Source organism: Epinephelus moara, chromosome 1 (genome assembly GCF_006386435.1).
Source record: "Epinephelus moara isolate mb chromosome 1, YSFRI_EMoa_1.0, whole genome shotgun sequence".
Lineage (NCBI taxonomy): Eukaryota > Metazoa > Chordata > Actinopteri > Perciformes > Serranidae > Epinephelus > Epinephelus moara.
Window position 1 is genome coordinate 25,867,890 of NC_065506.1, and position 24,281 is coordinate 25,892,170.

Below are 24,281 nucleotides of genomic sequence, written 5' to 3' on the forward strand. Positions count from 1 at the left end.
AATTATTCAAATTATTACTGATGTACATTGTATAATTTGTAGAGAACAAAATGAGATAACAGTCAGTGAAAACTGAAATCATCAACCCACTGAGGGCGGGATTCAAAATCACACCAACAATCAAAGTGAAAAACTGAAATCACAGGCTGATCCAACTTGCATGAATCTTATCACATCAACTCCTGACAACACTCCTGACAATGTCTGGGCATGCTCCTGATGAGTCAGTGGATGGTGTCCTGGGGGATCTCCTCCCAGACCTGGATCAGGGCATTAGTGAGCTCCTGGACAGTCTGTGGCGGTACTTGGATGCACCGTTACATAACGTCCCATAGGTGCTCAACTGGATTAAGGTCAGGTCCATTCCCTTTTTGGGGGTTGTTTTGCTTTTGCCTCTCCATTGCACCTGTTGTCACTTTCATTTGCACCAAAGTGGGTGAAACTGATTCACAGTCACTTGTGCTTCCTGAATGGACAGATTGATATCCCCGAAGTTAAACTGACTTGGTGTTAAACTGTGATGATTAAGTGTTCCCTTAATTTTTTTGAGCAGTGTATAAACAGATGTTTGAATATTTAAAATAGAACAGAATAAAACAACATCATTAGGCGATTCAATAGAACAAAGTTTATAAAAATAGCATTAAAGGAATTAAATAAAAGGAAAACTTAATCATGTTAACAGAAGATATACAGTATGTGCATATACACACAAAACAATAAGCACAGTATATGCAATATCAGCGTAATTTGTAAGCTACAGTGCAAAACAGTAGTGGGAATGAAGGTATATGGTAATGTGTAAACCAACATGACTGAATAGTTTCATGGTGCAATATGGCTGGGGTTCACTAAAAATCTAATATTCTTCTATGTGCTATTCATGGAACTTTATGTGAACTCCATTAAAGAAACATTTTTCTAAGGAAGTGGAGATTTCATTTTGGTCTGTACCGTACAGTACACAATCTACATCCACACATAATGAAAATGAACAGTCAAAGTTCCAAAAGCTCTCCCTCTGCTCACAGAGGACCAGGAGATATAATCCCTGCACATGTTGTATATCACTCCTCTCTGTGTCTCCTTCACTCCACGCTGCACCGCAGAAGAAGATAGATAATGAATAGTTTATAGGCAATTTCACGGGAAAACACCACAAAGGGGGCTTTAGCTTTTTCAGGGGAGCTGAAAATTGATAGAAATTCATCTCCCATCCAAGCTGTCCGCCCCCCTCCCCTGCTGATGTGGTCTCTGTTTCATTCATACTCTGCTCATCTTGTTTTAGATTGAGTCATGCACAGCCAACACATGCCCTCAATTAATGCCACTCCTCCTGTGTCTCTTTTTCAGTATATAATATCAGTGTGTCATTTCTTCAGTTTTCTTATTTTTCCAAACATACAAAAGATGCAGAAAATCACAGCCAGAGTTGCCTTTTTTTCGGCTTTTCATTCATCCCCCTCTCTCTCCACCTCCCTCCCTCTGTCTCTCTGCCTTTGTATGTGTAGTTGGCGCAGCTCCACGCGCACAGACGCGTGCCTGCCTGTCAGTGCGTCTCAGTCGCTTTCAGCAGCTTGCCCCGTAATCAGCTAGTTACACATTCCAGGAGAGAGGAAGAGTATGTCTATGTGTGTCTGAGGGAGAGTGAGTAGAGATGTCCTGGTGGATTATTGGATGGATCTGGTTGTCCATTACGCAGACGGAGTTTAATTTTCGGACCTTGTTAACCATGGATTGGACAAACTGATGTTAAAACTGACAAATCAGAGAGGTAAGTGTTAATCTGACTGAGATTTTGTCTCATTTCTATACAGAACTTTTTCCACTGGTGCCGTCCAGTGCATTCATTCATCACTCGTTGCGCGTACCGCAGCCAAAGAAACCTGTTATAGTGTGCGTGTGCCAAATGCGCGTAATGCACGTTGGCTGATGGATGTATTTGTGTTAGAAACAGTTATCAAAGCGTATTTTCAATCAAATGTGGGCTGAAACAAAGTGCAGCTTTATTCAACGCTCAAGGAAATGGTTTATTAAAACTAACATGTGCTGCTGTGAGATTAGGCTCATATCAGCAGGCTGGGGAACTTGCCATAATGGTGATATGATGTATGATTATTAACTAAGGCGACTCCACTGATGTTCAGAGACCCAAATGCTCTCACAGAGAAATTTCACACTTGACGTGATTGCCTGAAATCTGAGATGCATGGATGTTTCATAAGTTTTAAATGGAGCATATTTAAATCAGATTGGATTGTGCAACAGCTTTTATGAACTGCCTGAGATTTTCTTTTTTCCAAATCAAGTTATATTCTAGGCGACTGAGTCTCTCATTATGTCTCGCATGACGCACATAGAGTTATATATGAAGTTTCTGTCACCAGGTGAACGGGAAGGAAACTATGGACGCCGAGAGTCTTATTCAACACGTTGAACGAGACATGGAGGCCACTTCACTGCCGTTTGCAGTGACCACCGACTGGCTGGAGGACGGAAATGAGACGATTGGGAATCAGTTCCAGCAGCCCGACTGGCAGGTGGGAGAGCAGGGATGAGAGATGAAACAGGTTGAAGTCACAGCCAGCTCTTTCTCATTAGGGGAGAGCCTGGGAGCTTTTAGAGGAAACTGTGATCAGATGAGACCAAATGAATCAAAGAGGGCACTAATGTTCATCTGGTAGTGTTAGTAGCCTATGTGTGTGTACCTGCAGATGGACATTATTCAGCAGCTAAATCTGGCACAATACATCTCTCCTCTTAGAATTAAATTAATGCTTTGTATGGTCCCTGACAAATAAATGTAATTCATCAAATTAAACCGAGTGCACAAATGGAGTCTATTGCTGGGGCTGGATATTATGTAGGTCTATTCATTTTTCAGTATATATCTGTGCTCTTTATTTTGATTGTCCACTTATATCATCATTGAGCTGCTCACTGTGGTTACACTTACACTACAGTACAGTACATTTATTTTTACAGTCCTTTATTCCTCCTCTTTCTTTCCCTCTCCACTCATCTTGTCTCCTCTCTTCTCACGATCCATCTTCCTCTTCTTCCCTCTCATCCCGTTTCCTCATTTCTCTTCTCTCATCCCCATCTATCTCATCTTTCCCCCCCTTATTTCCTCTCCTTCCTCCTCCCTTCTTTCCTCTTCCTCTTGTTTTCCCTCCTTGTCTCTCATCATATCCCCTCCTTTTCCTTGTTTCCTCTCCTGCTCTCTACTCTTGTTTCCTCCTCTCTCTTTTTGTATCTTCCTCTCCTCTCCTCTCCTCTCCTCTCCTCTCCTCTCCTCTCAATTCCTATCCCTCCTCTCTTTCATCTTGTCTTCTTCTCTTATTTCATCTTCCTCCTCTCCCCTCTCATCTTATCTTGTTTCCTCATTCCTCTTTCCTCTCCCTCTCTTTCTCTTCTCTCATCTCCATCTCTCTCCTCTCCTGTCCTCATCCTCTTGTTTCCGCTCCTCCACTCATTTCCTCTTCCTTCTCTTTCCTTTCCTCTACACTCCTCTCATCTCCTCTCCTCTTGCAATCCATCTTCCTCCTCTCCCCTCTCTTCTGAACTTGGTTCCTCACTCCTCTTGTCTTCCTCTTTTCTCTCATCCCCACCTCTCTCTTCTCTTTTCCTCTTCTTTCCTCTCCTCTCCTCCTATCTCCTTTTCGTTCCTCTTCCTCTTGTTTTCTCTCCTCATCTCTCCATATCTCCTCTCCTCTTCCTCATTTCCTCTCCTGCTCTCTACTCTCATTTCCTCTTCCTCGTCTTTCTTCCCCTCTCTTATCTTGCTTCCTCTCCTCTCTTCTCCTCCCCTCTCCTTTCCTCTTTCTCTACTCTTGTCTCCCCTTCACCTCTCCTATTTGCTCTTCGTCTTCTTACCTTTCTTCTTCACTCCTCTCCTCTTCCTCTTATCTCTCAGGTGGCTCTCTGGGCCATAGCCTACTCCCTCATCATCCTGGTGTCCATCACTGGTAATGTCACAGTGATCTGGATTATTCTCGCTCACAGACGCATGAGGACAGTCACCAACTACTTCATTGTAAACCTGGCCTTCTCTGACGTTTCCATGGCAACCTTCAACACCCTTTTCAACTTTGTCTATGCCCTTCACAATGACTGGTACTTTGGCCTGGGCTACTGCCGGTTTCAGAACTTCTTCCCCATCACGGCCATGTTTTCATCAATATACTCCATGGCTGCCATCGCAGTCGACAGGTGAGAAAACTCTCCTCATATCATATTACAGTTTTTCTTCTTTCACGTATAACCGAGCATATTTAAACATCCCAAACTATGATGCCATCCACAAAAACAAACACCCATTTCTTAAGGCTTTAAACTCCATTCATCTGTTTCCACACATGTTTAAATATTCAAAACTCTTTCTATGTGCTCTGGAATGATGGATCCTAACGATGTCAGGTCAGTTCAGCGTTATGTATACAGCCCAAAATCACAAATCACAGCTTGCCTTTGGGGGCTTTACAATCTGTACAGCATATGGCACCCTCTGTCCTTATACCCTTGAAGCGTATAAGGTAAAACAACCCCCAAAACACCCTTTACTGTAATGGGTACAATATAGAAGAAACATCAGGCGGAGAAACTGTGACGAGATCTCTCTCTGAGGACGTGCAATAAATGTTGCGTGTACAGAAAGACAATCCATATAGCAAAATGATACATAGATTATAAACATATATGCGATGCGGAATTTACAAGACAAGAGAGAGGACGAGGAAGACACCACCAACAACAAAGATAAGTAATTGTTACTTGGTGCCACCTCCAGATCATTATGTGCTCATGCATGGGAGGACTATGAGAGAAGCTGGACAGCCAGTGTGCAACTCAGCCTCGGCTATTATATGGTTTTATCCATTGTACGTGCTTTCCTAGGGGAAAACAGGTCATTTACCTTGGTGTTACTGTGATACATGTAATGTTGTGGTGCATTCAGACTCCACTCTCAGTGTAGTTTTACCACAGTAATGGATGACCAAAGGTAACTGAGAGGCATCCATCTATGGAGGGGAGAGACTTTTTATAGCTGAGCAGGAAACTGCCCTGGTGAATATGGTTATTGACAATAATACCATCTGTTTCAGGGAAATTCAAACCCCAATAGCTGAGGATTAGTCTTTAAAATTTCCACCAGTGCTGGATGTCTGTGGTGGTGCGTCTGGTGTCAGGCACACAAGGGCATTTTCCTTGTGTTCCTTTGCTGTGTAATCTGTACATTTATTGCATTTGGATTTACATGAACTAAACCAGAACAGAGACACTGTACTAGAAAGCGGACACTAATGGAGGACTTATCCTCATCTCCTGCAGCACCCCATTTACAAGCTGCATTATGCAAACAGTCAGAAATGGGTGGATGACCACTTACTGAAACAGCAACTCAGCAGTTGTATATGCAAATAACCCACTTAAGTGCTACATTGCTACACTGTCTGTGACATGTTAATGTTTCTGTCTGTATGGGTTTTAATTATGGTGTATGTAGCCTTCTTTAAGTACCAATTATCTTGAAAATTACTTGTACAACTATGTATTTGATACAAACGGGTACATTGCAGTAGTTTTCATCAGTTAATTGCTCACTCACATCTGAGTTCCTGTGTCAGTCATGGTTTTTGTCGATTGCACTTAAAGAGAAGCTCCCTGCTAAGTCAGCATGCATTCACATGTATGTGCATCTCTTGATATCAGCAGCAGCAGTACAGAGGAAAATGCTGCATGAAGGAGATATGGGTCAACACGCAGCAGAGATACAGCTGTCATTAATGCGTGTTGGAGCATGAATGGTCGGTCTGTTCTCTCTCTGAAACTGTGCTTAACATATGATATGCCCTGCAATTAACACTGTATTATTAATGAAGCTTATGTTCATTCTTAAGACTGCTATGGGGAGATGTGGTACGTTAGATGGCATTGTGCTGATGCTGGTGTTAATGTTTGTCCACCCCCATTTCGATTTATGAGGAACGTTAGTCTAATTCAGTGGAATAAACACCATCAGCGATTAAAAGGCTATGATGTTAAATCCACACCTTTCTGACACAGTGTCAAAACAAACCGAAAATTATGGACATTACAAAGGCAGAATTTATCGCAGTGTTGTTGTATTAGACTGCATTTGATAGCACAGGTGCCCCCAATAACCTCATACCTGTATGTACACTGCAATACAGTCGTTCCAAATCAGTTTCATTGGAACATTTCATTATTTCTCTCATGACATATATGATACATGGCTCTCTGTGGCTCAGGATGGACGCAGTGATAAATGAGCTGCTAAGATCAGACCAAGTGTAGCATCTGCTTGAAACTCAATAACTCCTCCTCATTAGTTTCCAATTTATAAAACCATCAGTTTTCCTCGGTATCATTACTTGCAGCAGCAAGCACAAAACAATCACATATTAAATAGATAAACTATGAAACATAATCTGCATTCATAGAATGATTCAACATGTCGCAGCAACAACCCTGAACGTTCTCCTTATCCTTTACAGGTGGAACTGGTGCCAATCAGATCAGCAGCAGGGAGGGCTACAACTAATGATTACGTTCACTGTTTTTTTAGCTAATAACTAGTTGTTTGGTCTATAAAATTTAAAAAAACGGTGAAAAATATCGACCAGTGTTTCCAGAAGCCCAAGATTGTATCCTCAAATGTCTTGTTTGTCCACAACCCAAAGATTTAAGTAGCTGGAGTCAGAGAAATTGACCTTTTTTAAATCACTTAAACTGATAATCAAATTAGTTGTTTAATTTAATAGTTGACAACTACTAATTATTGCAGCCCTGTTTAAATGAGAAGTGAGAGTTAAATCTGATGTAAAACCAAATCGAAAGCCTAAGGCTGGGGGGATTTACACAAGAGAGCCATGATATAACCTTCTCTTACTGACAGAATATTTGTGTTATTTATGGTTTATCATTTCTGCCTACACTTAAGAGTTCACTTACATGATTTATGATGATAAGTTAACATATTTCCTTTTTGTTTATGCTCCACTAACCTTATTACATACAACATAATAAAATAAAAAACAGCACTGAAATTGCATCTTTCAAGGAATACGACACCCACAAAATGACCATCTCTATATAAATAAGTCATGCTGTGTTACCTTAAAAACATGAGGATAACTTTGTTTTGCTCGAATCCACAGAAAACAGCACACATATTGATTTATTGATTGTTAGGTGTCCACATTTATCAACAGCAAAACTATATGAAAACATCCATTTACTAACTCTCACATAACTCTTGCAGTATAATCCAAGTCTCATTCATCCATCCGTATGCTCAGTACTTTCCAAACACATGCACTTTATCTAAAACATAACTATTCAAAACTGATCTGAAAGTGAAACGTATCTTTACTAAGTTTTTGGAAAGTACTGAGCATATGACCGGTTGTTTCAGTATAGTTTTGCAGCTATTAAACGTGGTCCACAGTCAGTTATGAAACCAATATTTCCACTGTTTTTCGTGGAGGTTTGCCAGAAAATCAAAGTTTTCTTCCCTAATTCAAGAAAAGCCAGTATAACTAATTGATTTACAAATGGTTTTGTGGTTGAAGTATTCATTTAATGCAAATAATTTCATGCAAGATCACACAGTTTTTATCCATCAAGCTAAAAATGAGAAAAAGGGGCAGAAGCCATTCAAATATATTCATGCTGTCGGTCCTGGATAATTCAAATGAATGATTTATAGTCGTAGTTCAATCATTTGACTGTAACTGAGTAATGTTGTGAACCAAATTAGTATAAATGAATATAACTACATTGCAGGATTCACAACTGATTGCCACAACCAGTTGTTTGTATTCATCATCATTATTCTTCTTTTGTTGACACGACTTTTCATGATCAGTTTGAATTACAGGATATTGAGCTCACGAAGCTTTTTAGGTTGAGAGTTATGTGTTCAGGATGATGGATGAAAAGGTAAGAAAACACAGAGGAAACAAACAAATAAGAAAATGTAATTTGATATAAACTGTGGGTATTGATAAAGGGTTTTGATCGAGGCGGTCATAGAACACCCGACAACATCTTTTTAATTACCTCAAGTGAAGAGATTTGAAATCATTATCTCACAGCTAATGGTTTGATGGATGAGTGTGTGGGTTTTCTCATGAAGAGACAGCTTGACTTTGAACCATCTGCAGCACAGATGTCGACACACCCCTTACAGAATCAGTCTGGTTTCCTTCCACCTGTTCCTGTGAATTAAACATCACATTTCCATGTCATGATATGTATGACTAAACCTTTTTGTCTTCCTTCAGGTACATGGCCATCATCCACCCTCTGAAGCCCCGTCTCTCCTCCACCTCCACTAAGGTTGTGATCGCCCTGATTTGGATTGTAGCAATCTTACTGGCATTCCCTCAGTGCTACTACAGCGTGACAATATTTTACTACCCCAGAACTGTGTGCATGGTCGACTGGCCGGACGATTATGGGGGAACACATCAGCTAAGGTGAAAGAACAAGAGAACTGTGATAAAAAAACACAGACTGATCTGTACTATAAACTGAAACGTAGCCACATAACATTAATGCTAACGAGAACAATTAGCACCATATATAGGCTATCCACATCTTTTCCAGATGTTCCTTCAGCCCCTGGTACTTCTCAGTCTTTTTATCTTCTACTACTGCCCTCCTCTGCTCCTTGTCACCACCACTGTGTCTGGTTGGTTAACTAGAAGTTGAGTGTCAGGATCTTAGCCCTGCTCTTCTCAACCACTTTCAGTGGTGTGTCCTGTCTGGACTTGGTGACTTCTAGTCCACTCGGCACTGATGTTCCTGTATCTCTGCCACTTGGTTTTGCCTCTCGGTGAACACTGTCCCAGCTTGCATCTTACATCCTGCTACTATGTGCTGATCTGTTGCAGGGGCATCTTTGCACAGCCTGCAGCGGGGGGTCCTGTCTGCTATGGTGGACCCCTGCCTCTATGCATCTGGTGCTCAGGGCCTGTTCTTGTGCCGCCATGATCCTCTGTGCTGTCCTTCAGGCTGGCCTTTTGTAGTCACTGATAGGATTTATTAATGTCAGCCACTTCCTCTAGCTGTTCATACATATATATGATCTCTTAAGGATTATAATCATCATATTTCATGGTGTAGTGCAGTGTTAGAGAGTGGGGACGGTTAAAATCATATTTTTTTGCAGTTTTTTGTATTATCATTGTTGTTGTTACCATTATTATTATTGTGTTTATTGTGATGGTGACGAGATGGCCATTCCTATTTCATTTTCTCTCTCTTTAATATTCTCCACACACACACTCCACTCCAATTCCCTTATGTTGCATTCTTTGAATGTAAACAAACCAAAAAAGAAGTCTGCAGTTTGGTGTGTATGGACGTTTTGTGTCCTCTGGTTTGTCTTAAGCTCCTAGGGTTTTAAACCGTGAGAAACATATGGACCAAAAACTAGTTACTGAAGACTCATTGACACCTCTAATTGCGGGCTTGATTGACTTCTATAGGCAGCTAATGGTGTTGGTTTAGAGGTAAAGAAAGTTATGTTGACAGAGATCAACCAAAGGGCCGGTTCGCGATGTCTGAACCCATTAAACATGAGCTTTTTTCTCTCTTTCCCCCTCTGCAGTTACCAGTATGCAGTGATATTGCTCATTTACTTGCTCCCTCTGCTGGTGATGCTGGTGACCTACAGTTTAATTGGCCGATCGTTGTGGGGTGGGCGCATCCCTGGAGAGGCGACAGAACATTACCACAGCCAGATCACAGCCAAGCGAAAGGTCACCCACTTTTATTTTGTCTGAAGTTTTGACGTGTCACTGTCAATATTATCAAAATGCTCAGATAACTCAGGCATAGTTGAACTGAACTGAGTGATATGGGAGTTTAAAATATCACAATCTTGGCTTACTTTTCCTCTCTGTAATTTCTGACAGGTGGTGAAGATGATGGTTGTAGTGGTGGTGACCTTCGCCCTGTGCTGGTTGCCCTACCACATCTACTTCATACTAGGATCGTTTAACAGAGACATTTATAAAAAACAGTACATTCAACAGGTTAGCAGCCACCTTTATGTCTGTTACTCATTTCTCTTTAGACTGAATTATTTATTTATTTACTGGGCATCATGTTTCCTTCCTTTGTCAGGTGTATCTGGCCATATTCTGGTTGGCGATGAGTTCGACCATGTACAATCCTATCATCTACTGCTGTCTAAACCAAAGGTAAAAACATATTCAACTCCTCAAGATCAAGTATCCCACAAAAACGAGGCAGAAAATAAAATTCTCTCTCTTTCTGCAGATTTCGTGCTGGTTTCCGTCATGCTTTCTCCTGGTGTCCCTTCATCAAAGTGTCAGAGGAGGACAGGATGGAACTGCAGCACACGCACACCTTCAGAGTCACCATGACGCGCAGCCACCGCAATGACAGCACACACACCTCCATTAAAACAAACAACACCTTTGACATTAACATGGCTGCCAGCGCTGAGCTCAACACAGAGAGAGATGCTTGCATGCAGCCTAAAAAGCAGACGCCGTCGAAAGCACACAGCACAAACAACACACGTGTGGTGATGAGGCCAGATGATATGAAATCACCAGCTGCCAGACTTTTGCAGCACAAAAGTGACTACTGAGACAAATCATGCAGAGGACATTTTCCATGGAAAGGCAACAGGGTTTTTTTTTTTTAACAGCAACAACGCTGAAAATAAACAGACTGCGGCCAGTAAAGACAGAGGAGAGCCTGTCGAGTGCCAAACAGAGCTGAGTATACACCAATGTGTGTGAGGAGTTGTTCAGTGAACCTGACTTGGGACCAATTACATTTTTTTAAAGAGCATAAACGAATGCAACTGCCAAGCTGATGGATGAAAAGTGGTCGTATAAGCCTGTGAAAATACAGTTATATATGAAGACACTACACCTGGATGCTGGACAACAAGAGAGCTTTATTCTTTGATTGTTAAGGCCGGCTGTAGAGCTCCAATAATAAGTCGATTAAGCGATTATTTGATCAAAAAAAAAAGTTATTCAGCAACTTTTGTAATAATTTATTAATTGTGTCATTTTTCAAGCAAAAATGCCAAACATTTGCTGATTCCAGCTTCTTAAATGTGAGAATTTGCTGCTTTTCTTTGTAATTTATGACAGAAAATGAAGAGTCCGTGGGTTGCTTGGACATTTAAAGATGTCACTTTGGGCTCTGGGAAATAGTAATGAGCATTTTTCACAATATTTTTTGGCATTTTATAAACTTCACTTTCCTCCTCCATTCCTTTCGTCTGTCGCTTCTTTCTGCTGTGAACTGTGGATATATTTTTGTGTAACCGTAGAGTGTTTGTGTGGTCGCTGCTTTTCTCCAGCAGAGAATGGATGAACAGTCCGCTGGCATGAGCACCAAGCCTTAATAATGTTGTTTTTGTGTGTTTCCTTCTTTTTATTGCCACAGACTTCTTTAAAAGAAATTGGCTTTTTCTCACAGGGACATTTTCTGTTTCACTTCACCCATCATAACACACAACGTGATAATTGAAGTCATTTATTGGTCACTCAGTTTAATTGAAAAAAAAAGAAAGACTTTTTAGCTGCTTTTTTGCCAGCATTTGAAATTAACACCAAAGTGCAGGTCAGCTCCTGTAGTTAGTGTGGGGTCGGCCATATAGATGTTCCTCTTATGTGCTGCAGCAACACAGCAGTTAATCAGCTGTCAGATGAAATCTGTGGATAAAGTCAGCAGTTAGAATTGAAATAAAGTAAATGACCTCATTCAAGAGCACAGCGCTCAGTCCTTATAACTTGGTGCAAGTGATGGCATTTTAGAAGGAAAACCAGCCTTCAATTTACTTTAGACTTCACTGTATCTCCTGAATTAAAAGGTCATCATATATGTTACTGTACAGTAGTTCCTTTAACATATCGGTCACAGTGTGCATTCATACGTTTTGTTCCTTGTAGATTTTGACTTCACTACTGTAATTTTTTAACAGTGTACATTGAGCTCAGACAAAGATGTTTAAGTGCTGCTACATAGAAGAATGTGATGTAAAATGTAATCTATTGAGTATATTAATGTGAGATGTTTATGAGGTGTAAATGTAAATAAGGGACCTGTGCGTTGGTTGTGACCACGCACCAGGATCATGATGTTGTAAATAGCCTGTTGGCGTTAACATGTCAGAATGTAGAAGAAAATATTTTGATTCCCTGCAGAAACTTTTTAACTTTTGAAATACTCATGGTGACAAAGTGAAAACATCTGTGTTTGTTGTCTACACAAAACAGCAGGGTATTTGTTTGTGGCCTAAATTAAAGCTGATAATGTGTTTAATAAATGTGACAGCATATGTACGTGTGTGCAGTGGTCCCTCAGTTGAATACTACACATTCTCTGCTGCTAAGTGTTTTGTCAAAGGACACTTGAGATGGCCTGAGGCTGACACAGCTTTATGTTCTTACTGAACAGCGACCCACATCGGTCAGTCTTAGTCTCGTCTTGGACTTGACCACATTTTCACTTGGTCTTGTCTCAGTCTCAGACAAAGACTATAAGAAAATAGTATTTTATTTAAAGACCACAACTATGGGGATATCACTGATTAGCAAGTGCAAAAAAGGAGCCATACACCGGTCAGCCAAAACTGACAGGTGAAGTGAATAACATTGATCTTTTCATTTCAATGCAATGTTCTGCTGGGAAACCTTGGGTCCGCGCAGTCATGTGGATGCCACTTATCGCACTCCACTCATCTGAACATTGTTATAGACCAAGTACCCCCAGTCATTGCAACAGTACCCCCCCGCAGTCCACCATGCTACACCGTAAAAAATGGTCAGGAATGGCCCAAGCAATGTGACAAAGAGCTCAAGGCATCGACCTAGCGTTCAAATTCCCCAGATCCCAACATGATCAAGCATCTGTGAGACCAACGTGACAGGCCAGAGCCAGGTCTGATCGACGGTGGAGCCTCTGACCTGTCGAGGCATGGAGACGAGGCCTCTGGGAGTGTCCTGTGTTGTCTGGCACCAAGGCGTTGTTGACAGACCCTTTGAGTCCTGTGGGGTGCGAGGTAAGGTACGGGCATGCCCAGTGGATGTTCAATTAGATTGGGATCTGGGGAATTTGGAGGCCAGTTTGACGCCTTGAGCTCTTATTCACGTACCCCAGGCCATTCCTGAGCAGTGTTTGTGGTGTGGCATGGTGCATTGTCCTGCCTGAGGGGGCGCACTTCCGTCAGGGAGTGCCGTTGCCAATAGGGGGGTGTATTGGTCTGTAATGGCGTTTGGGAGGGTGGTGTGTGTCAAGTGGCATCCACATGAATGGCAGGATCCAAGGAAAATCCTCTGTAGTTTTTATGGGAATGTGGATCTTTCACATCGCTTTAAGGCGCGTCTATGGTTTGCATGTTTTACATTTTATGGTAAGTGTGTCATGCAGTGTGGGACTGGTCATGACTTAACCCCTTAAAGTCTTGGTCTTGTCTCTGTCTCAATACACTTTGTGTTGACGTAGATGGTCTTGACTACAGCACTACCATCCTCTGAACACGCTAACACCATCACTAAACACAATTTGTACATAAGTGCAAAATCTCTGGCGCAGAAAACAACACTGGGCTGACACAGGTTTGTCTTTTCTTTATTTAGTGACTGATTGTTTGACAGTGTTGGACAGATACAGTCTGGGTTTTGTGAACAGAAGAAGAAGAAGAGATTAAAGTGTCTGTGTGACGTGGGGCTGGCTTTCAGACTTTTCTACTGCTTTGGGGATCATCTGAAGGCAGCTCAGGACCTGCTGGAGATGCTGACCTCTATATTCTGGCAGTGTGAGTATTAAGTAGGAATGAAAATTCAACTTGCAATGCCATTGCTGTTTCTTTCTTCTTTTTTTTTTTAAACTAACAGTTTTGGATTTGTGCTTATCTGTCACCACAAACCAGAATTTAAACTGTGCTTAACAAATATGGCCGTATATTGTGCTGTAGCATCTCACAGATCCTTCCTCGCACCACAATGACCTGTTACAGTTACACTGCCATTATTTGAAAAGCTTTGTCCTCTTATAGTGTAGGATTTACAAAGAAAATATAAACACCAGTGGATAAATTCACCAGTCTTTTAATGAGTATTATTAACAGCAATAATATATTTTTTGGGATTTTGTTACAGAGAAAAATAAATAGGACTTTCCATGAATTGTATTATGAATGAGCCAGACAGTAGTTCACTCAAACACCCCTCTGAGTCTATGGGAGCATATGGAGTACAGTGCGTGAGTATAGGGAGAAGCTTTGTTTCCAACATGTTTAAATTCCACTTAAAGTTTCAGCTACTGTAATATTCTTCTTATAGATCATTTGGCCGTTGTTGCTCCACTGGCATCTATGTTAGCACCGCATTCCTGTTTCATGGCTGTTACTAAGTAACTGATAAGTCTCACTGTGATGATGAGGGTAGCCAGCACCTCTTAAGACAACGACGACAACTTAGCAGCAGCAGAGATCAGAACTAAAAGGATTTCTACTTAGTAAAATACTAGTGCTCTTGAGACATATTTTACAGTATAGAGCACATCAGAATAGAGTGGGATTGCTGTCATAAATTAGACCAAATCGGCACATTTAGCAAGCACGTGACATCTCCTGCAGATCACGGTGAAAGTCCCACTTTTGTTACTTTTCTGCCCTGACATACTTTATTAAATCCACTACAGGACAGGTACCGACTGAGGGGCTTCATCTGTACGCCTCATTATTGCAACAGCAATATTTTTCAACATCGCCCGATACAAAAATAAAATAAATAGCAACAATGTATGTATAACATATTGTATCATATCTGGGTAAGATATTAAAAATTTTAAAGCAAAAATATTCCCTTTCATCTCATTACACGTTTATATATCACCTCATATCTCTGGTTGTAGGGACAGCGAGGAGCCTACAGCAGACAGCAGACACACTTTGGAAACTTTGGTTTAAAACAGTGTTTTCATGTCCCTGCATTCACTCGACATGTTGCAAGGATGAACATTTTTCTACTATGCTTCTTGTCTTGCAACTGTTGCACTTGGTATACTGTAACAGACTGCAGTTATCAGAGGAGTCCTGCAGATGGCGATGATACACAGCTCATGGGAGCATTACAGGAGTGTGCGGACTCTTTTTTTTTCTGCCCTGCACATTTCTTGCAGGAGTTGAATGTGCGTGTTTTATCTCTACAGATAAATTCAACCTCAGAAATCACAAAAACCTTAAGAGTCTGGGTATTGTTACATTGGTTAATCAGACATAATCTAACTACAACACAGTGCCTGACTTTCTGCTACCTAACACAGCAGAGAAGGCTATCTCCTCCCTCTGTCACGCAGACGGGCTAAAGCAGCTACAGGAGTGTTGACTGGACTGGTTGGCTTCAGGAGGACATGGGACAAAGGGAAAGAACAGAAGAGAGGAGAGGGGGAGCATAGAAACGTAGGGAGATACCAGCAAGACAGAAGAGATGTGTTCTATTTATTGTTCAGCTCTTGTCTCAGCCGGCAGCCCACAGCTGTGATGAGTGCAGCTCCTTTCCCACTGCCGTCCTCTGACAGCAGGAAGTTGACGTTACACTTGGGAGCCAGTTCTTTTACCGTCTGGTGCATGACTCCAGAGAAACTAGGCAAAGACAAAAGATTTGGTATTAATCAGTGAAAGCATCTGTTACATGTTTGACAAGTTTAACAACAGCCTGCAGGTCCCAGAGAGCCCGTAAGAACTATGTGCATAAAACCACAGGCTCCTCTGGGTGTGTCAGCTCAGCATGGATAATATCACAGGTGGTAGTAAAATGACAGGATTAGGCAGTTTGTTTATCGCAGGTGCTACAACTAACATGACATGAACAGTAATGTTCTTCTGATAAAGATTCCGTTAAAGGAGCAGTGTGTAGGATTTAGTGGCAACTTAAGTGGCAAATTCTCCCATATGCCAAGCATGAACTCCCAGTTAGAATTCCTTCAGTGTTCGTTGTTAAAACTTAAGATCTAGATGTTCAGGAAGTTTTGAGAGGGAGCCGAATTATCAGCAGAGGGTTCTTCCTCTCAGAAACAAACAGATCAGGTGATTAAAACCAGTAAAAACACTGAACAAAGCAGTTTCATGTTACAAATCAATGTTTCTCTGATGCTGTTCATCTTATCGCAGACAGGCTTCTAGTCCGGCACCTGCTAATGAGTGCTCGCCTTTTTTCTCTGATAACTTCAGCTCCAGATGTTAACAAAGTTTTTACCGTGAACGGAATTATCCACAGAGGTCTCTACTCTCCAAAACAAAGAGACCCAGTGATTCAAACCAGTGAAAAAACTGAATTAAGCAGTCTCACATTAAAAAATGAATGTTTTTCTGACGCTGCTCATCACGGAGAGGCTGCTAACTACGGTGGTCGATATAACAACATGAATGGCCCTTTCTAGAGTCCGTCTTTGGTTTGTCCATTCTGGGCTACTGTAGAAATATGGAGCTGCAACATGGTGGATGCCATTGACAAGGACCTACTCCCTATGTAGATACACAATTCTTATTTTCAGGTGATTATACACTAAAGCAGTGGTCCCCAACTGGTGGGTCAAGAGTCAAGTTTGTAAAAAAACACACTTTATTTTTAAGTTAACAGTGAATTTCTGGCTCAGAGCTTTTATTTTGAAGTGCTGTTTCCTGCTGTAGTGTGAGTGACTAATGGACAGCTACTTAAGAGACAGCAAATAAGCTCGACGATATGGCCAAACGCAAGTACGACGCTAAATATATCGAACTGTGTGGACCTTGAACCAATGACTAAAGGAGCAATCTCAACTCAGCTCAACTCTATTTATAAAGCACATTTGTGTTGAGTGAAGTGCTGTACAAAAGGAATAAATGCTAAAAACTCATACATCTGGACCCAGTGGCTGGATCAGTTGGGAACTACTGCCCTAAAAGGAAATATTCTTATCATATTACGTTCCATTTCTGACAGTATATTTCCCTAAATCCTACACACTGGATGTTTAATAGAGATCTTAACTGTCGCTTGCATAAAAGAAAGGAGGTGGACTAAGAGATTTTATTTAACCACAGGTATCTCTATTGTGTCGAGCAACTGTCAGCACATCTCATACATAATTAGTTCATATAGTAAGCATGACTCATGATCTGCACCCAATAATAATACGAGACACACTCTACATGCCGTTAGCACATTAGCACTTATTGGATAATCAGTTTCTGAACATTTACTCGTTGTTACATTAACTGACATGACATTAAATTAGCACATCAGACCAGTGCATGTGATCAGCATCTGAGATTAGAACTTTTTCTCTAGGCACATGAAGTATGAAGATGGCAAACATAAATGCACAAGCAAGACATAACAGGGACTGCACAGAGTCTTGGTGTATATTAATACCCATCCTGTTATCACTTGGCAAAATACAAGAATATATAGTCGTAGAGAAAACAAAACCAGTGAGATACAGCCAGCTTCCTTCCTTTGATACTGCGGTTTCTCTTTTTAGATTTAGACAAGCAGGTAGCCACAACAGCTGCTACCAGCGGGAGTGATTTTCTGCCAAATGCTTTGGGAGACTCAACAAGAACAATACTGACACATGTTACATGAATCATGAGGTGCCTGAGAGAGAAAACTGCCAGGACAGGATTTTAAAAAGGAGTAAACACAAATTTGCTGAGCTATAATGGCCTGAAGCCACAACTGGTCCACAACTGGTTGAACCTGCCTTTGTCTGCATTTGCTTCTCTTGTGCAGAGTGAGTCCCACCCCAGGGATGGCAAATACTGTTGTCATATGAATAAGGTAAAGCTGTAATTAGATGTACTGGAACATTAACAAGCCCTTTAAAAACCTGTCAGTATACCACATGAAGAAATGGCCTGGTCATCCTATCTTTGTTTTGTAGGCACCTGAGTAGATAGTGAATAGTTGTGATAAATCTGACTCACTGTGGATGTAGTTTGTAGAGCGTCCCGTCCACTCCAACAGTGATGTCCAGATGGTCCAGTCCTCTGTTCTCTCTGATCTTATCAACCACAGCCGCCATTCCTGCCCCGCATATCTGAGCTGCACGATGGGACACCACTCCACATACCTGCATAACAATGAGAACCATTATCATTATTGCAACACTTGGCAGACTGTATTCGCCACGCTTTGCTGAGCCAGCGATATCAAACAACATCATATCACTCCACAAACAGTGAAAATAAATATAACCTAACACGTCTGATTCTGTCAGCTCTTGTACAGTCACATATGCCTGCATCTTTCACAAGACAAGTGTGATAACAACATATTGTGGGGCTCAGATTCGACTATTCACACTCAGTTGTCGTTTATCAGGTACACCTAGTATAATAAAAGAAACTTACGCACATATTTATATTTGGTAAAAGTGTCTGTGTTGGTATGACATATTACATGGGTTGTGGTATTATTTACAATTACGCAACAGTTTCTGTAAATTTTGAAAAGTGCATAGTAGTGGACTATGCTTAAGTTATGTTACTATTATTTCAGTGTAAGAATACAGGTGTAAGTTATTTACGACAGGCATGATGCAGTAAGACTGTTCTGTACGCATCATGGGCGTCACCTGGCCCGTGCATTTGGGACTTCAGTCGCAAAGTTTTTTTTTAAATTGTGACTAAAGAAGACGGCAGTGTTGTAAGTCTGTATCTTCAATGAACAGAGATGAAATGAGCAGTACGGTAGCCAGAAAGATGTTACATGACAGAGCACATTGGCCCTCTGAACTGAGGGTGCATGATGTTCTCGAGGGGCTGTCCCAGGATGAAAAAAGCACAGAACAATATGAGGACAATTTATTTTGTAACAAGTAAGGTAATAAAAGCAAATCCGACCACACTGTGAAGGAAGACAAGAAACTACTGTTTATGTCAGTAGCCCTGTGGTCCGACGAAATAAGTTAGCTTACAGTTAGCAATGGCCTCCACATGACTTTATTCACAATTTCTACAAAAAACTGTGGCTATTCCTTTGATCGGTGAACGCTTACGGACGAAAGGAATATAAATAATGGAGAAATGGACACACATTCTGCTCAGACTAGTTGGTGGTGGGCTCCCAGTGGGTTTTAAGAGGTTTTAATATCCTAAAAGCCAAAATTTTGTTTATTGAAATCAGACAAAAACCCACTGTCCCATACCCTGCCTCATTGCTATTGCACATGACAAAAAAAGACTGGTACAGCATGGTGTTAAAAAGACAATGACATGACTGCATAGGTTTGGATCATAGGCAGTTTTGGACCATGTTATGCAGTGTTATAGTGTGTAATATGTGAGAGTTTATAGGATAAGGACATCAAGTTGGTCGTGGAATTGGAGAGAGGTCATTTAAAAAGGCTTATCTGCCATTTTTAATCCCAAATAAACCTTGTTGTAATTTTTCCCTACCTCATGTCAGTACTTTGGGTCTTCAAAAAAAAAAAAGGAACCTGGAAGTGACCTTGGAACATGGGCATATTAAAATGGCTCCTATACCTAGCTAAAGGTGCTGTGGTCCGATACAACAGTCTGACATAAATCCGACTTTCATGAAGGTCATAATGTTCAGTTTTTGTTGTGTTTGTGTTTTAGAGAGGTGACGATTCAACTGAGGTGCAATAAGGGTCAAGAGTTTGTGCTGACTACTACTAGATGTCTGGAGACTGGATGTCTCATCAAGGGTTGAGCATTACACTGAACATGCTTGTATGCTGATTTTTTTTTTTTATCTTAAAAACAAATTTTTATATACTAGTCTCTTATGTGCACACATTTGTATCTCGCTATACGTTACCTCTTTGACTATGATACTGTCATCGCAGGTGCTGTCCAGCCCTAAGTGTTGCAGGATGGATCTCACTTGCAGCAAAGCCAATCTGTCACTGGAGAAAGAAAAAGACATAAAAACTGACGTGTTAGCAGAAGGGAAATAAACTGCTAATGAAGTTCAATCTACTGGGACTGATGTTGTCACTTTCACAGCTTGACAAAATGAGACACAAAAGTCTAGATTACTTTTCACCTCCTCGAGGAGACACAAAAAAGTGTTAATTATCTTACCTCTCTATCTGTGAGAGGAACTTTGTTTCAAAGATGCCTCTGGTCTTCAGTGTTTCAGAGATCTGTCCTCTGAACAGGAATCCTCTCTTGGTCATATCTATCAGGATGTTTCGCACAATCTCGCCGAGATACATGCCGCTGCACATTTTCTCATATCTGTAAAACACGTGCAAAAACCAAACATGCACATGAAGAGACATACAGATGCATCCACACATACTGAAGGTGTTTCTGATTTGAAGAATGTGCACGTAATATGGGTGTGTGTGCGTGTGTGTTTATGAGGGGGATGTTAACCTTTGTTTGCCTGGATTGAGGGAGAAGTCGTCCACAGCGCGGTCGTACTCCGTCCTAATGTCATCAAGGCATCCGTTGTCTCCGAAAGCCCCCCACTCCATGTTGACACACATCTGTCCTTCATCTCCTTCTATCATCTCGATGTTCCTCATCTCCTCCATGTAACATGCGTTACTGCCAGTGCCTGTAATCACACTCATTAATTAGATGGATAGAGAACAAATCAACTGAATATATATTTCAAAAAGAGTCCATATAAAGGTAAACTAACCAGCGATGAGTCCAATCTCACAGGTGGGCTCTTCGTACGCACAGGTCATCATGGTTCCCACTGTGTCGTTCACTACTGCCACTACATCCAGGTCAAACTCCTAAAGAACAAACATATAATGTGATGCAACATCACAGTCTACATTTTTGCACACAGATTGAATGATGCTGCTCCTCATATCCTACCTCTCTCCTCTTAATGGCCTCCCTCAGCAGACCCACCACGTCCTCTCCTTCACAGTCTGTCGCCTTGAATCCTTTGGTCCATGTCACCAGGATGCCCTTCACACACACACACACAAGGGAAAACTGTCACATCTTGCAGAGCGTACGAGGATTTAACGGCCTGCTCGGAGCTTAGAAAACTTTTCTTGGGGCTCATGAAACATTGTTATCAAAAGTTGTTATTTTGGATAAATTTGGGGTTTCCTCTATCGCTAGTAATATGTGTGTTTTTAAGATGTAAGAGTCTCTGGGGAAGTCAGACACAGTTCAGTTTATATCAGAGAGGGAGAACACTCACAGCGTCCAGGCTGGTCTGGCGGCAGGGGAATGAGAAGGTGAAGCCCAGAGGAAGACGAGCATTCTTCATGCCCATGTAGTCCAGGAAGTCACTGATACACTGCACAATGTGATCAAACAACTGGAAGGAGAAAGATATGACAACATGTGAAACTACAGTAATAATATTAAAAAAGATTTGACATATTTTGCTCCATTTTGAGCCTCCAGTAACTAGTTTTCCTCACAACCTCCAATATTTCTTACTGGCCAGATTAGTATTAACAAAAGTAACTGACCACAGACAGTACACAATGTAATCCATCTGGGCTGTAACGGTTCACCATGCAGGATTGTCGATGCCTGCCAGCCAAAGTGAAAGTAAAAGCCAGTCTCAGATTCACTCCTTTGGCAGTTTGCCTCGCTATATTTGTTTTTTCTTAGCGCTCTCCTGCATGCCTGCTGCTTATGGTCTGGAACCTAGTTGCTACCTTTTCTAACAGCCTTGACCTCAAGTGAGTGCTGTGCGGGTTCATGCCCATAAACGTCCTGCATACAGAAAATACGAAAATACAGGCAGAGGGCAGAGTCTCTGGGAAAGAGTACACCACCACACACTCCTAGTGGGTCATGAATGATGATTGAGAGGGAGTACTTCTATGTGAATCTATATTATTATGAAAATCTTGCCTAGTATATCTTTAAAAAGGCACATAATGGATTTTATAGAACACATTAAAAGAGTGGTTAAAATCCTACGCCTGGGTCCGAGACCTTTGAATCAGCCCATTCCACTGAGTTCGACGTGACCGATTCTGCTCTGGCATTGTGACATAAAACAGTAACTTCTCATTTAAAATATAAACAACCAATGAGCACCCCAGGGGAGGGCTAACGATTAGCCAATTAGCACCAGGGACGCTGCTGTCATATAGGCAATTAAATCCTCACATTAGCTAGAAAATTGTGGCCAGTCATATGAGGCCTGGTCTGTGTCCAAAACTGTTCAGTATTCACCAAACATTCCAGTACATATTGTGTCCTCATGTAGTGGGCTCAAACTATTTCACAATACATCAATTTAAAAGTCAAGCATGTTGTTTCTCCGGCCACACCTCAGTCAGTGACCTCATAACATGTGTTTTCCATTAGTCGCCCAGAACAAAATTTCTGTTGTGACATAACCTTTAGAGTGTGTGAGCAGAAGTTTGCAAAATAGGCTTGAGAGGGACCTACTTGGAAGGTTTAATCAATACTGAGCAGTGGAGAAGCACTTTCTCCACCTACTGTATGTGATTTAGTGTAATTTAGTTGTCATTCAGCACTGTGTCTGTGTGAGAACTAAACTACTTTTCCAGACCATTGCTGGAAATTTGAATTAATTTTCCTGGTTAAATATGTGACACACATCAACAGATAACACCTTTCCCTGTCACAGGTCTGTACTGCCTGCAGACCAGTCAAATTATATAACAGTTCCGTATAATGAAAGCTCTAAAATATGTAAATTACAAGGCTGCATCCACAGTCACATAACACTTTAAAGAGGCCCTGCACACCCACTCACTCTGGCTAACTAGACCTCTGCTCATGTCGATGTTAGGCAGAGATATGCTGGGCCTCAAGAAAAAAGTGAAATAACCTGTAAAATTTTTATAAAATTGTGCCATTTCTATTCTAACTTTCTCGTCCTGTGTACCTCAGGAGGAAGAGAGACACACGGAGGAGTGAGAGTGAAGATGAAAAGGCCAAAGGTGACAGACGGGATTAGCTCCAGCTGGTGCACAAGAGTTCAAAGTTTAAATCTACGGTCAACTCAATTCTAATCTCAACAAATCATCAATCTCTATTTCTGTCCACCTCTTACCTATCGACCTACTTCCCATTGTCTTCCTATCCTCTTACCTCTGAGCGTCACATCCCCAACCTCTGACCTACACTGATCTCTACAGTACCAACAAGGCAACAGGAGGTGAAGTTCAAACAGTCTCAACCGCCCTTCTGGCTTTTACTTGAATGCATTATCTGCATCACTTCAGTCAGTCTAACACAGACTGATGGATCTCACCTCCTCTCCTGTGCCCTGCATCACTTCTAGAGGAATAGCGTAGATCTTGTTGTGCATCTCCACCGTTCTCCGCTTGCCAGAACGAATCTTAACCAGCAGAACTCTGAAGTTGGTTCCTCCTAAATCCAAAGCCAGGAAATCACCATGCTCTGGATAACGAGACAGACAGATAAATAAATAAATGAATAAGTCAGGAACAATGTCAAACACACACACATACCTACTGAAGAATAGAGGAAGTCAATGTGAAAATCCACATTCTGCATTTTGGAGATACACTGTCCAAATCACTCATATGCTTAATACGCAACTGCACTTTAGTTCACCCCCTGTTGTTGTTATTGTTATTAAGTTGCAAAGAAAAGTAACTAATGTTATGTATTGACCTCAGCTGATCTCTCTTTCCATCAGACACACACATGCAGGAACATGTGTGTGTGTGTGTGTGTGTCTCACCTGAACCATCAGGAGTGCTCTTCACAAATGTTGGCAGCATTTTGACAGTCGCAGTGTCCTGTGTGCTCTTTGAAAGGCCATTTTGGATCTCTTCCCTCATTCGCTTCTTTACCTGGAGACAATAAGAACATCTTAAATAGTACAGTGACACACAGTGAATGATGCAGACACACACACACACACACACACACACACTACAGTATCTCTGTCCTCACCTCCAGCAGTTGTTCGGTCGTCAGACGGAATTCGGACAGCGTTTCTGCAATTTGTCGTGAGTGCTCTGCGAGTCGGTAGGCCACAGCTGTCACCATGGCTGCTCCTTTTCCACTGCCGCTCTCTGATAGCAGGAATCGAACATCAGTGTCCGGGACCAAACGGCGGACTGTCTTGTGAAGACGACGAGCATATCTGAAATACATTGAGAGAGTCAAGAGCTTAACTTTGACAGTATATGCTGAACACTGATAAATAACAAGTCAGACCTAATGGAGTAACACCCAAGAGCAGTCCGTAATGATCGTTGTGAAAAGGTGAGGGGCACTGAGATGTATAATATCACATTTAACTGCT

At 41.4% G+C, this 24,281-nt stretch overlaps 2 protein-coding genes across 2 annotated transcripts in view; one reads left to right on the forward strand and one right to left on the reverse strand.

The window, feature by feature from the left end:
- Positions 1–1,521: 1,521 nt before the first annotated feature.
- Positions 1,522–11,592, forward strand: tacr2 (tachykinin receptor 2). The gene is made up of 8 exons (XM_050036707.1): positions 1,522–1,774; positions 2,388–2,540; positions 3,917–4,212; positions 8,310–8,504; positions 9,641–9,791; positions 9,948–10,067; positions 10,159–10,235; positions 10,315–11,592. Exons 2-8 carry the CDS (start codon positions 2,406–2,408, stop codon positions 10,649–10,651), a joined length of 1,311 nt encoding a protein of 436 aa, XP_049892664.1. The 5' UTR covers positions 1,522–1,774; positions 2,388–2,405; the 3' UTR covers positions 10,652–11,592.
- Positions 11,593–13,632: 2,040 nt separating this feature from the next.
- Positions 13,633–24,281, reverse strand: part of hk1 (hexokinase 1) — a 29,633-nt gene continuing 18,984 nt past the window's right edge. The window contains exons 11-21 of the mRNA XM_050035606.1: positions 23,927–24,119; positions 23,712–23,823; positions 23,256–23,404; positions 21,210–21,329; positions 20,873–20,968; positions 20,688–20,787; positions 20,417–20,600; positions 20,120–20,275; positions 19,854–19,941; positions 17,996–18,141; positions 13,633–15,670 (exon numbers count right to left, since the gene is read on the reverse strand). Of these exons, the coding sequence (XP_049891563.1) occupies positions 15,523–15,670; positions 17,996–18,141; positions 19,854–19,941; positions 20,120–20,275; positions 20,417–20,600; positions 20,688–20,787; positions 20,873–20,968; positions 21,210–21,329; positions 23,256–23,404; positions 23,712–23,823; positions 23,927–24,119 (1,492 nt within the window). The 3' untranslated portion in view covers positions 13,633–15,522. The remainder of the gene's footprint in view (positions 15,671–17,995; positions 18,142–19,853; positions 19,942–20,119; positions 20,276–20,416; positions 20,601–20,687; positions 20,788–20,872; positions 20,969–21,209; positions 21,330–23,255; positions 23,405–23,711; positions 23,824–23,926; positions 24,120–24,281) is intronic.